Source organism: Taudactylus pleione, unplaced genomic scaffold (assembly GCF_031769625.1).
Source record: "Taudactylus pleione unplaced genomic scaffold, aTauple2 ptg000370l, whole genome shotgun sequence".
Lineage (NCBI taxonomy): Eukaryota > Metazoa > Chordata > Amphibia > Anura > Myobatrachidae > Taudactylus > Taudactylus pleione.
Genome location: NW_028284771.1, coordinates 7,862,737 through 7,874,829, shown reverse-complemented (window position 1 = coordinate 7,874,829; position 12,093 = coordinate 7,862,737). Strand labels below are relative to the sequence as shown.

Sequence of the window (12,093 nt, the reverse complement as noted above, 5' to 3'; positions counted from 1 at the left end):
CACTATTGGTCCCCTTCTTTTGGGTGGCGTGGGCTCAGATGGCACCTTCGGGTTCCCGCATCAATATTATTTTGCCATATGGAGCTTGTATGTTTGCAGGCTTGCTATATAATAATAGCTGTTATTCGCTTGGTTTTTTTAGACGTTTGAGGTACTGTACAGTTACCTCAGCTTCTGATTTATTTAATGTTTCTTAAGATGTACTGTTTATTTGTTTAATTAAATAGGTAGCTCTATAGTTTCTCATATGCAATATCTTTTTCTCTGCTCATCGTGACTTGCTATTTTACACATCTGTCCTGTCTGATGCATATTCTTTTTACCTTGCCTCTGTGGGTGTAAATTCCAAAATGTATAAATAAACACGATTTAACAAAATATAAATAATACTCTACTGTATTTAACAGAAGCAGATCGCCGATAATTAATAGTATCCCTCTATGTGTGTACCATACCTGATAAAAGAATCTCTCTAGCAGCAAAGCATTTATATAATGTGTTAGACCAGGGGTAGGTAACCTGTGGAACTCAAGCTAATGTAGACCACAAAAACCAGCATGCCCTACCCCAGTTTTAGTTGCCTTGACAGGGCATGCTTGGATATGCAGTTCCACAGCAGCTGGACTGCCACAGGTTGCCTACCCCTGTCTTACACACTAGTACACTAGATGATATGTTGTCCGATACACACTAGCACACTAGACGGTATGTTGTCCGATCCCGCGGATTGGAGCTACATATTGGGTATATCGTCTAGTGTGTACCCAGCAAGTCGCTATCGTATGCTGCATACACACTTGCCGATGCTGGGTTCGACAGGGGGAGAAACGTGTTATGCTGCATTCTGCAGCATGCATAGTTAGTGACATCCCCCGTCGGCCCCGCAGTAATGCCGACGAGGGATGTTGCTAGCGATGCCATGCAGCATGACACATCCCTCCCCCATCTGACTCGGCATGGGCAAGTGTGTATGTCCGTTGCCGGCGATGTTTTGCTGGGTACACATTGTCTAATGTGCATCTAGCTTTAAACTTTGAATATTATTCACTGTAATGCACTGTTTGATACTCTTGTAGACTTAATGATTGGTCGTAATTTCCTATATCTTTGAGGGCTTTGGTATATTTTGTAAACATTCTTCATGTCGACACGAGAATGTGGACAAGGGCCTGAGCAGAGCGCACGCTCTGAATGAGGGCCGGCCTCCATGAAAATGGAGCGTCCTTCTGGACGCTCATATAGCTGTGGGTCACCACCCACAGGCTATACGAGCGTGCATTTTGATGGCCGCGATGGTCGAGACCATCGCGACCATCGAAATTGCGAGCCGGAGCCTGCGGTTGAGGTTTTCAACCGCAAGCTCCGGAGTGATTTTGGCTCTATCAGAGCCAAAATCACTCCCACTGACATCACTAGTGATGTCAGTGGGCCGGCTTCTGACGGGAGGCGTTCCCATGGGAACGCCCCCGTCGGGGAGGCACGCCCCCGGCACGCCTACCAAAGGGGGCGTGCTGTCAATCAACATCGACAGCACGCCCCCTTTGATCAGACACAACGAGCGAAGGACTTTCCCTCGCTCGTCGCGTCTGGCACATGCGCACGACGGAGCTCCCTCCGTCGTGTGCATGCTCAGTCCATAACATCGACCCACTTGCGAGCGGACAGCCGCTCGCGAGTGGGTCTGAATCAGGCCCAAGGTCATAATTTCGACATAATTGCCATTTTGACTTTGACCATGTCGACATTCATAATGACAAAACGTTTCTGGTAGTACAGCAGTGACTTACCTTGTTTGGCGAGTCCAGCGGCAACTCCAGTTATATCTTCCGGGACTGGTGGTCAACTGATGGTGAGTTCTCACTGATCCTCTGTCATCCAGTGGTGAGTAACGCTAACCCCTAACCCTAATCTTAACCCCCCCCCCAGCCTAACCCTAACCTCCCACTCCCGCAGCCCAATTCTAATAGTTACCATTCTGAGAATGTCAGCATTTCACATGTTGACATTTCAGATGTCGAAATTATGAACATGTAGACAGGTAACAATGTCGGCATCACCACTGACAACACTGTGGTGTAGACACTATGATTGTCGATATGATGACTGCATCCCATCTCTGAGAATATCAAAATTTAAAATGGAATGCAAGGATATTTACATTTTACACACATCCATTTAGGAACTCACGTTTTTCACAGCAGATATATGTAAACTACTTCACAAGGACTACAGTAACTGTGAATCTGTATGTTATTCCAATTAATACACAGAGAAACAGTGGCTGTTTGTATTTTACTTTGTTTAGTCCTATTGTACTTTTATAGTGCCTCTAGATACATTCATCAATACATTCATTCATCAATATTATCGAACTAGACACAAAATATTTTTGCATAAACTGTTCTAATGAAGCAGTAAAATGTGCAGAGAGCTAATTATAAAACCTCCCATTAATTATAATTGAAAAACAAGCACTTTGCACATTCAACATACTACAAATAAGGCAACCTCTTTTGCTGTAGGTGAAGATGTTTTAATAAATAGTTTTGTCTTTAGAAATATAGATATATTGACGCATCTTTACAAAACTAAAAAATAATCACATAAATTATAGGTAATGCCAACAAACTTTAACAATGTAATATAAATGAATACCATATAATGTACAAATTAATTGTTCCTTACAGGTAATAAATTCAATATACAGATATTATTATAACCATAAAAAATTGCCAAAAGTCTGCAAGTGTTTTGTACAGTTGCCTATATAATATCATTGATTGGCAGCTAAAACTTCTTATAGTTATATCTGAATGAACTGTATAATGAATAATCTTTAATTTTGATAATGATACCTCAGCGCTCAACCTGTATGTAATTTATTAGTATAAATTGATATGGGTCTTTTTGTTTCTTTAAAAACGTTTATTTGTCAATTTATGTTAACACCATCAAAGGTTGATATATGCTGTTAACAGATACCTACAGTGTTAGCTAAAGTTCTATTAGCAGGTAAGTAAAGTTTAGTAAGGCTAGACAGAGCCGAAACGCGTTGGTGTACTGACACCACCACTAGCAGCAGAACAGACCCAGCACTGAATTGCAGGATCAAGCATTTAACCCCGGACGGATGATCAGGACAGCGCGCTGACACGCTGACAAATGAACACCTATGCTACGGCCCGACCAAGCCGCAGGTGCAAAATCAGCACACTGACAGCCAGGCATCACAGCGGGATCCCGGGCCACGCGGCCAACGAAGCAGGTCTCACCGCAATAACCATCTGGAGGAACACGCCGCATCGGGAGAGACCAGCGTCTCAGCAAGCCGAGAAAGAAAAGTTCCACTCACGGACTTCAGCGGCTGAACTCCAGCGCTGACCGTCTCGATCCGTGACGCCAAGAGAGAGACCGGAGTCTCTGCAGCCCAGGAAGGGTAAGTCACCCACGGGGCTTTTAGCGGCCGGACCCCGGATGTTGGAATGTTTAATAACATTCCAACAAGCAGTTTACCACTGATTCAGCAGCAACCATCCCGAGTCCCTATACAGGACACTTTTTCAGACTAAGCATATTGGACACCATCGGGACATCATATAGACCCATCCCCCCTCCCCCACTACCCCCAGTACCAACACATAGCACCATTGTATTTGTCTATATCACATACTCCCACACATTCAACCATCCCAATGTCAGTCTGTGATGTATACGTACCGTGATGTTATATGTGGACGTCCTAGATTCGCTTAGTGCTAGCAGGAGATTTCATAGCACTTAATTATATATGTTCTGCAACAATCAGCTATTTTGACTCATTCTGATATATGAATTTAATCAATACCTGCTAACAGTTGGTTTATTCATTTATATCCTGTATATATAGTTTAGAATTTTTACCAAACTTTACTTACCTGCTAATAGAACTTTAGCTAACACTGTAGGTATCTGTTAACAGCATATATCAACCTTTAATGGTGTTAACATAAATTGACAAATAAACGTTTTTAAAGAAACAAAAAGACCCATATCAATTTATTTATTTATTTATTTATTTATACTAATAAATTACATACAGGTTGAGCGCTGAGGTATCATTATCAAAATTAAAGATCCACATGTGAATTGAGGGTGGTTACCTCATATACCCACAGCTGCCCCCACCACAAGATTATTTGCTCTTAGAGCGCTTGTACATACATACATTAAAAATGAATAATCTTTGTCTGCTTCTCATAATTTTAAGTAAGCAATTCCTCACCAAGTAAAATGCTTAATTATTTGAAATGCAGAGTGGCAGATACCCCAGAAAGTATCTACAATCCTTCAGTTGCCTCCGCAATGGGGGTTAGCAGACCCATTGCACACTTCTTTTTTGTGTGTTTGCACTTTATACTGTATCTCTCTTCTTAAAGCAATTGTAAAATATAATGCTCATAACAAATAAATCCTTGCATCAGAAATAAGGACACATTCATAGACCCAAATACATGAAACATATGGAAATGATAATTTCCATGGGTTTAAAATGTAGACATTTAAACCATGTTCCTAAACTATAATAGGCTAAGTTAGCTCATCATTCTAGAGAACGTTAAATGGATCTTACCCCTCTGAGCTCAGAGCTTTGGCTTTCAGCACCTGCTTCTCAATCCACTTTGGTTGGTTTTTCTCGATGTCTTCAAACACTTTTTGCGTCTCATCTTTGGGATTACTAGTCTTTATTCCAATGGACCATTCTAAGCACTGACACACTACAGCAAAATATTCTTTACTCCACTGAGACTGTGGGGTACCCGTCATCTGTTCTATGGCTTTTCCATCTTCTAGTACATGACAAATAACACCTATTAAGTTCCATACAAGTATTCCTGTAGCCTTATATACAGAGTTCTGTTCTGATATTTTTCTCTCTGAGAATAAGTAAAAATACTTTATTGGGGGAGGCAGGCATGCAATTATTGAAGGTAGCTTGCCGATCACAATGGAGACTGCTTCAGCTGTCAATCTTGTGAAGTCTACAACATGAAAAGAAAAAAAAAGAAATAGTTAATATTTTTCTGCCATGTTCTGGTAACACAAGAATCACTTATTTTGTGAAATAAAAGAAAACAATTTCACTACTTATCAACTAGAGTCAACTGGAAATATGGGCTTACTAAATACAGTGTGATGTACTATAACCCATGACGGCAAATCAGGTTTGCTATTTCTATTTCCAAAGAAAACTACACTAGAAAAGTTACAATCTGCATGGCTACTTCTATACTTCATACCGCAATAGAGTTTGCCTATTTTCTGTTCTGGGTGGGTGGTGTGGTGATAGCATTTTCCAGCATATATACTTTTAATTTAAAAGATTCTACACTTTTTTTCCATAGGATATCACTGAATTATCGACAATTGGCTACTTAAACTGCAGGTATGAGAGTTTGGACAGAGAGATTGTCCCAATTGTTATATCACTAATATACACACATATTCATTCTCTCGCTCTCTCTCTCTCTCGCCCTCTCTCTCTCTCTATTTACACAGTACTGTGCAAAAGTTATAAGCAGGTATGGAAAATATGCTGCAAAGAAGAATGCTTTCAAAAATAGAAGTGTTAATAGTTTATTTTTCTCAATTAACAAAATCCAAATGAATGAACAAAAGAGAAATCTAAATCACATCAATATTTGGTGTGACAACTCTTTGCCTTCAAAACAGCATCAATTCTTCTAGGTACACTTGCACACAGTTTTTGAAGGAACTCAGCAGGGAGGTTGTTCGAAACATCTTGGAGAGCTAACTACAGATCTTCTGTGGATGTAGGCTTTCTCAAATCCTTCTGTCTCTTCCTGTAATCACAGACAGACTCGATGATGTTGAGATCAGGACTCCTTGTTCTTCTTTATGCTGAAGATAGCACTTAATGACATTGGCTTTTTGTTTGGGGTCGTAGTACTGCTGCAGAAAAAATTTGGAGCCAATCAGATGCCTCCCTGATGGTAATGCATGATGGATAAGTACCTGCCTGTCTTTCTCAGCATTGAGGACACCATTAATCCTGACCAAATCCCCAACTCCATTTGCTGAAATGCAGCCCCAAACTTGCAAGGAACCTCCACCATGCTTCACTGTTAACTGCAGACACTCATTATTGTACCACTCTCCAGATCTTCAGTGAACTGGAAACTGCCTTCTGTTACCGCCAAATATTTAAAATTTTAAAAACCAGAACACCTGCTGCCATTTTTCTGTACCCCAGTTCCTACGTTTTCGTGCATAGTTGAGTTGCTTGGTCTCTTTTCCACGTCAAAGGTATGGCGTTTTGACTCCAATTCTTCCATGAAGACCACTTCTGGCCAGACTTCTCCGAACATTAGATAGGTCCCTGGTTTCTGCCAGTCCTGAGCTGATAGCACTGCTGGACATCTTCTGATTTCGAAGGGAAGTAAGCATGATGTGTCTTTCATATGATGCACTAGGTTTCCTTGGCCAACCACTACGCTAGTCTTCAACGTTGCCCGTTTCTTTGTGCTTCTTCAAAAGAGCTTGAACAGCTCATCTTGAAACCCCAGTCTGCTTTGAAATCTTTGCCTGGGAGAGCTTGTTGATGCAGAATAACTACCTTGTGTCTTGTTGCTCTGCTCAGTCTTGCCATGGTAAATGACCTGTGACATGAAACTGTCTTCCACAACCTCACCTTTGTAGCAGAGTTTGGCTGTTCCTCACCCAGTTTTAAGCCTCCTACACGGCTGTTTCTGTTTCAGTTAATGACTGTGTTTCAGCCTACTGTACATATAAAAAATGATGATCATTGTCACCTGTTTGGTAAGATTAGTTAATCATACACCTGACTATAATCCTACAAAACCCCTGACTTTGTGCAAGTGTACCTAGAAGAATTGATGCGGTTTTGAAGGCAAAGGGTGGTCACACCAAATATTGATTTGATTTAGACTTCTCTTCTGTTCATTCACATTGCATTTCGTTAATTGATAAAAATAAACTATTAAAACTTCTATTTTTGAAAGAATTCTTACTTTGCTGCAGTTTTTCCACAGCTGCCTAAAATTTTTGCACAGTACAGTATATCTATATAATAAGCTATAAAGCTTGTCTGGCTGTCCGGCTTTCTGTTTTTTATGCACAGCCAGAGTTTTGGACCTAGCTCCACCAAATTTGCCATGGTAGTGTAGTTTGATCAGGATTAGGTTTTTGCCTAGTTTTGAACTTCGTCAGGGCCACACACTGTCACACAATCGCTAACAATAGAGACACTCTTAAATTACACAGGTTCCAGGGGAATGCCGACCGCCAGCTTCCTTACAGTGTAATCCCGGCATGGGACTAATGATAGTCTGACGCCTATCAATAGCCCCATGCCAACATCCCTACGCCCGACATACCAATCGTAGGTAAGCCGAGCGGATAGCCCGGGGGGGCGTAAGGTTTTGGGTGTCCCGAGGGGACTTAGGGTTAGGCACCCCCCCGGGAGGGTTAGGGTTAGGCTAGGGGAAGGGGGGGTTAGGGTCAGGCACCGAGTGGAGGTTAAGGATAGGCATCCCCCCGGGAAGGTTAGGTTTAGGCACCTCTGGGGGGAGGTTAGGGTTAGGTATTAAGGGGGGAAGTTAGGGTTAGGCACCCCTAGGGGAGGGTTAGGATTAGAGGGGGGAGAGGGTTAGGGATAGCCCCGTCGGGATCTTCATCTGCCGGCCTTCTGGCGTCGGTATTTCATTCGTGAGCCCGGCGGTATAACATACCGATTCCGTTCCATGGCCGGCTCCAGTGGAAATTGGCAGTCTGCCCAAAACCTATGAGAATACAACAAAAGTATCCTTTTCATCTCTGAGCAAACTTGATGACTTATGCAAGTTTAAATTAAATCCAAAGTCTTTGTGTTTGCATTTAAGGGCATAACCAGGGGACAGGGCCGTAACTAGGGTAGTGCGACCAGTGCCATGGCACAGGGCACCGCAGGGCAGGGGGCGCTGTTCGGGCCTGTCAATTTTCTGTTTATTATAATTCTCACTTGAAGCTTCCTCTTCTTTTATCCCCAGCATCTCCTGGCCTCCCCTATCTCTTCCCTGGCCCTTCCTCATGAGGCCATGGCCCTTTTTCGGGTGTGTTATCTCCTTATTTAAAAAATAGGGGGGGCGCCAATGCTCTTTCTGGCACAGAACACCAAAAAGTCTAGTTATGGCTCTGCCAGGAGAATAGGGAGCCACCCTAGGCCCGTGGAAGGGGGCATGGCCTAACCACAGAAAGCATGGCCATGCCCCCTTAGAAAAGAAAAAAACGGTTTTGCAGCAGTGAGAAAGGGGGTGCTGTGAGCCCCTAAGCCGGTGCAAATCTAGGGGGGCACGATCAGTGTGTTCGCGTCCCCCCACACACAGAGGAGACCCATTGCAGTCCAGTACACAGCAGTGTGTGCTGGGCACCTGACAGGTAAGAGGGGGGGGGGGGGGGTGACGTCAGACCCAGTCCCCTGCCAGGCTCCTCCAACAAGCCCAGGCCAGGGTAATTAGTGTCCAACAAGCCCAGGCCAGGGTAATTGGTATCCACCTCCCCCCCCCCTCTCGGTGCCCCTAGAACTTTGTGGGCCACATAGCAAGATCTTAAAAGGGCCTCCCTTGAGGTAAAAAATATACATTTGCCCACACAGATCACAGACCCCATTCAGATTATGCCACACAGAGCCCATTCAGATTATGCCACACAGTAGTACCCCTTATACAGTGTGCAATGCAGCAGTAGTGCCCTTTATACATCCCCTTACACTACACAGTAATGCCCTTTGCACATTATACCACACAGTAATGCCCTTTACAGATTATGCCACATACAGTAGTAGTAGTGCCCCATATAACACATTATTCCACACAATAGTAGTTCCCCATACACATTATGCCCCCCCAGCAACTCACCTCCCGTGTCCCTTCAGCAGCCTCTTGCCTGCCCCTGTGTGCCATCAGCAGCCAGCAGGTGTGGATTTGGGGCCAGGCCTACGGCTAATTACAGCTGGCGCACTGGCAGACATGGACACACAGCAGCGGCGCAATTTGATTCTGGCGCTGGTCCCCAAACTCTGATTGCCTTGCGACCGGCAGTGACTGCCTGCCAGTGTGCCAGCTGTATTCAGCTGGTGGGCCAAAATCAAATCAACATTGTTGACACCCAGGTCCCCCTTCATTGCCCAGACTGGACTGGCCCACCTTGTGTGCGTGACTGGGTGCAGGGGGAGTGGCTGGGCCACAGAGGCAGCTTGGGCACCATAGCGGCCGCACACCTTGCACTCATGGTAGTTACGCAATTGTTTGCATGCATGTTAGCAAACAGTGGGGTCCTTTTCAGGGTCAATGGAATGGGGTTATAGGCGAGGACAATGTAAACAAATAAAGACTGCAGGTGTACTTCAGGGTTCAGTTTTCAACCCGGGCAATGCCGGGTATCCCAGCTAGTATATTATATATTTGCAATTTGAGTGTGTGTGTTTTAACACAAATAAATGTGTATCCTTCAAGACAGTTGATTAGATTAGTTAAAAACCAACCCATGGCTTGTGCACATTATGTAAAATGAAAAATATATCTTCATCGCATCACATTAAAACACTTCTACAGCATTACTGCAGTAAAGTTCCTAAAATGATACAGACTTTATTATTGTAATGAAATGGAAAAACACATTATATAACCACCATATATCACAGTGAGGAATATTAACCACATTCCTCACAGAAAATTTGACAAAGTAGAGCCACACAATAGACATTTTTCCTAAATGAAGTCAGAGAAGAATATAAGAATATAAAGAAACAAGAAAGCCATTATTGGTAATATTATAAATACATATTCAGTACTACATAGTCCCAGAATAAATATATATTTCTATTCGAATTTAAATGGACGGAATGATGCAATAAAAAACTGGGCACAATAGTGTAGATCTCTATCCATTAAACATATAATTAAAGAGATAAGTGCTTACAACATTGTCAGGAACACAATCTTCCCAGTAAATGTGAGCCACTTCTCTTTGCCTCTTTGTACAGACGGTTCTATCATGAATGTTCCCATTTTGTAGCAAGTTGACAGGTCCTTGTCACACACTCAATAAGGGGTTCAGTATATTATGTCTCTGTTCGCAATGTCAACATTCATAGACTACTTCAGAATGTGACTATAGTCACTATGTCGACATGTTCATAATGTCAACTTTGACCATGTTGACAGTGATGTACTGTCAACACTGTAGAAATTTCAACAGTGTCTTATTTAGTGCGTGCTTAACCCTAACTGTCCAATCACCACCGCAAAACTGTGCGTGAGGGTGGGCGGACGTGATCCGTCTTCTGACTGATACTGTGACGTCAGTGACATCTCTATTGCAGACAGTGATGGGGCGATGTTCAATAAGCTACACTGGGCCGCATCATTGGAATGGGAAAACTGGTATGAAATGTATATCTGTTCTCTATGGCACTGCAGAGCACCAGCTGAATGAGAGTGAGAAATGACAGGCAGACAGCGTTTTTAAGATAAGTAGGCAGTCTCTCTATGTCCCCATGAACTTTCTTACATTGACCTTTCCAAATGTTTGTGTTGACCTATTACTTGGGCTAGTTGGTATTTTTTTCTGCCCATATTTTTTATTTGTTTGCTGAACCATTATTTGTATTGACCTGTGGTGCAGGAAGGACTATACATGTGGTCATTAATGGGGTGGTAGGTAGCTATGCCATGATATGAGGTGTGGGGAATGATATTCTGTTACACAGGATGATGTATTCTTTTGCAGGGTGCAGGGCTGACAACTGAGAAGGGGGGGGTGTTATAGGGGGTATTGATGTAAAAGGGCCCAGGCTTATATGCAGGGCCAGATTAAGGGCCACATGGGCGTGTAAACCCCTACACTATCAGTCTAGGGTATCTCCAAATGCATATACAAGTAGAAAATTGCATAAATGTTTGAGAAATACAATTTTAATACTTATGATTTACGGCTTACTGTGTGGTCAGCTAGGCAGCTGGTCATCATCATGCTGATGATGGGCCTATTTTTTCGTGGGGGCTTGGAGCTGTAGCTCTATCCTCCCCATTATTAATCTGATATGGAGGGGCCATCAATTCTGATGGAGCTGTAGCTCCATCCTCCCCATTGTTAATCTGATCTTGCTGATATGGAGGGGCCATCACGCTGATGTTGAAAGCCGCAAACAGACCGTCCTGTTAATGAGGATCAGTTAGTTGTCGGGATAATCGATGCTGGCGGAAACATTAAGGAGAGGCAGAAGGGGAACTTTCACATTGCCTCCTCGCTCAGAGGGCCTGTTGGACCAGGTTCGCACAATGCCCTTAGAGTTGGGGTTCCTTGTATGATTCACTTGTACTGGGTCCAATGACTCCTGGTGTCAACCCTGCTGTTCAGAAATCTTTAACAAATGGATAAAGATACAATTGTGTGAGGGACGTTGTAATACTGAGCAAGAATCAGACTGTCTGAACACTATGAGCTTTCTTCAGTGCTGCATACAAGTGCACTCTACAGATCTAGTGATTTTTGCCAACTGGGCTTGCGTCGAAACCTGAGACAAAATTGGGGGCAACTCTGAATCAGCCCCTCTGTGTAAATATGATGACATATGAGAACACATCTGTACAGTAGCTTGTATGTTTAGGACTTCTGCACATACAGTAGGCATGTCTTTCTCCAAGTAAACATGTAAAGAATGTTGTTTATAAACACTTACGTTTTGGAGATTTCTTTGGCTCTTTTCCCACTGGGGCGGTGAAGTTCCATTTCTCCGGTAAGGCCTTTAGCAAGACATCAGGAATGTTGTGTTGGTGTGAAAAGGAAAAATCATGATTGGTGGGATCAATGGAGCAAATGAATGAAAAAATCTGATTCACCAAACCTTTCACTGATCTTACGAGGGTCCTTCTTAAATATTGGAGCACTACATTTCTGCCGGTATGTGCTAGAAAAAAATATAAAGTAAAAAGGGATGTTAAACTATAAGCTTATAGACACAAACATATTTAATTAAAAACTTAGGCATAAGCAACAAGGATGTATGATGAGCTATGTCATACTAGTCAGTACTGC

The 12,093-nt window shown here is 42.9% G+C and overlaps 1 protein-coding gene across 5 annotated transcripts in view; it reads right to left on the bottom strand.

Annotated features, from left to right (window-relative positions):
* The window catches only part of KIAA0825 (KIAA0825 ortholog), a 473,150-nt gene that overhangs the window by 271,114 nt on the left and 189,943 nt on the right, over nt 1-12,093 (bottom strand). For all 5 annotated transcript variants that reach the window (XM_088444682.1, XM_088444683.1, XM_088444681.1 and 2 more), the window contains 2 exons: nt 11,738-11,965; nt 4,610-5,018 (listed from right to left, as the gene is read on the bottom strand). In XM_088444682.1, coding sequence (XP_088300808.1) covers nt 4,610-5,018; nt 11,738-11,965 — 637 coding nt within the window. The remainder of the gene's footprint in view (nt 1-4,609; nt 5,019-11,737; nt 11,966-12,093) is intronic.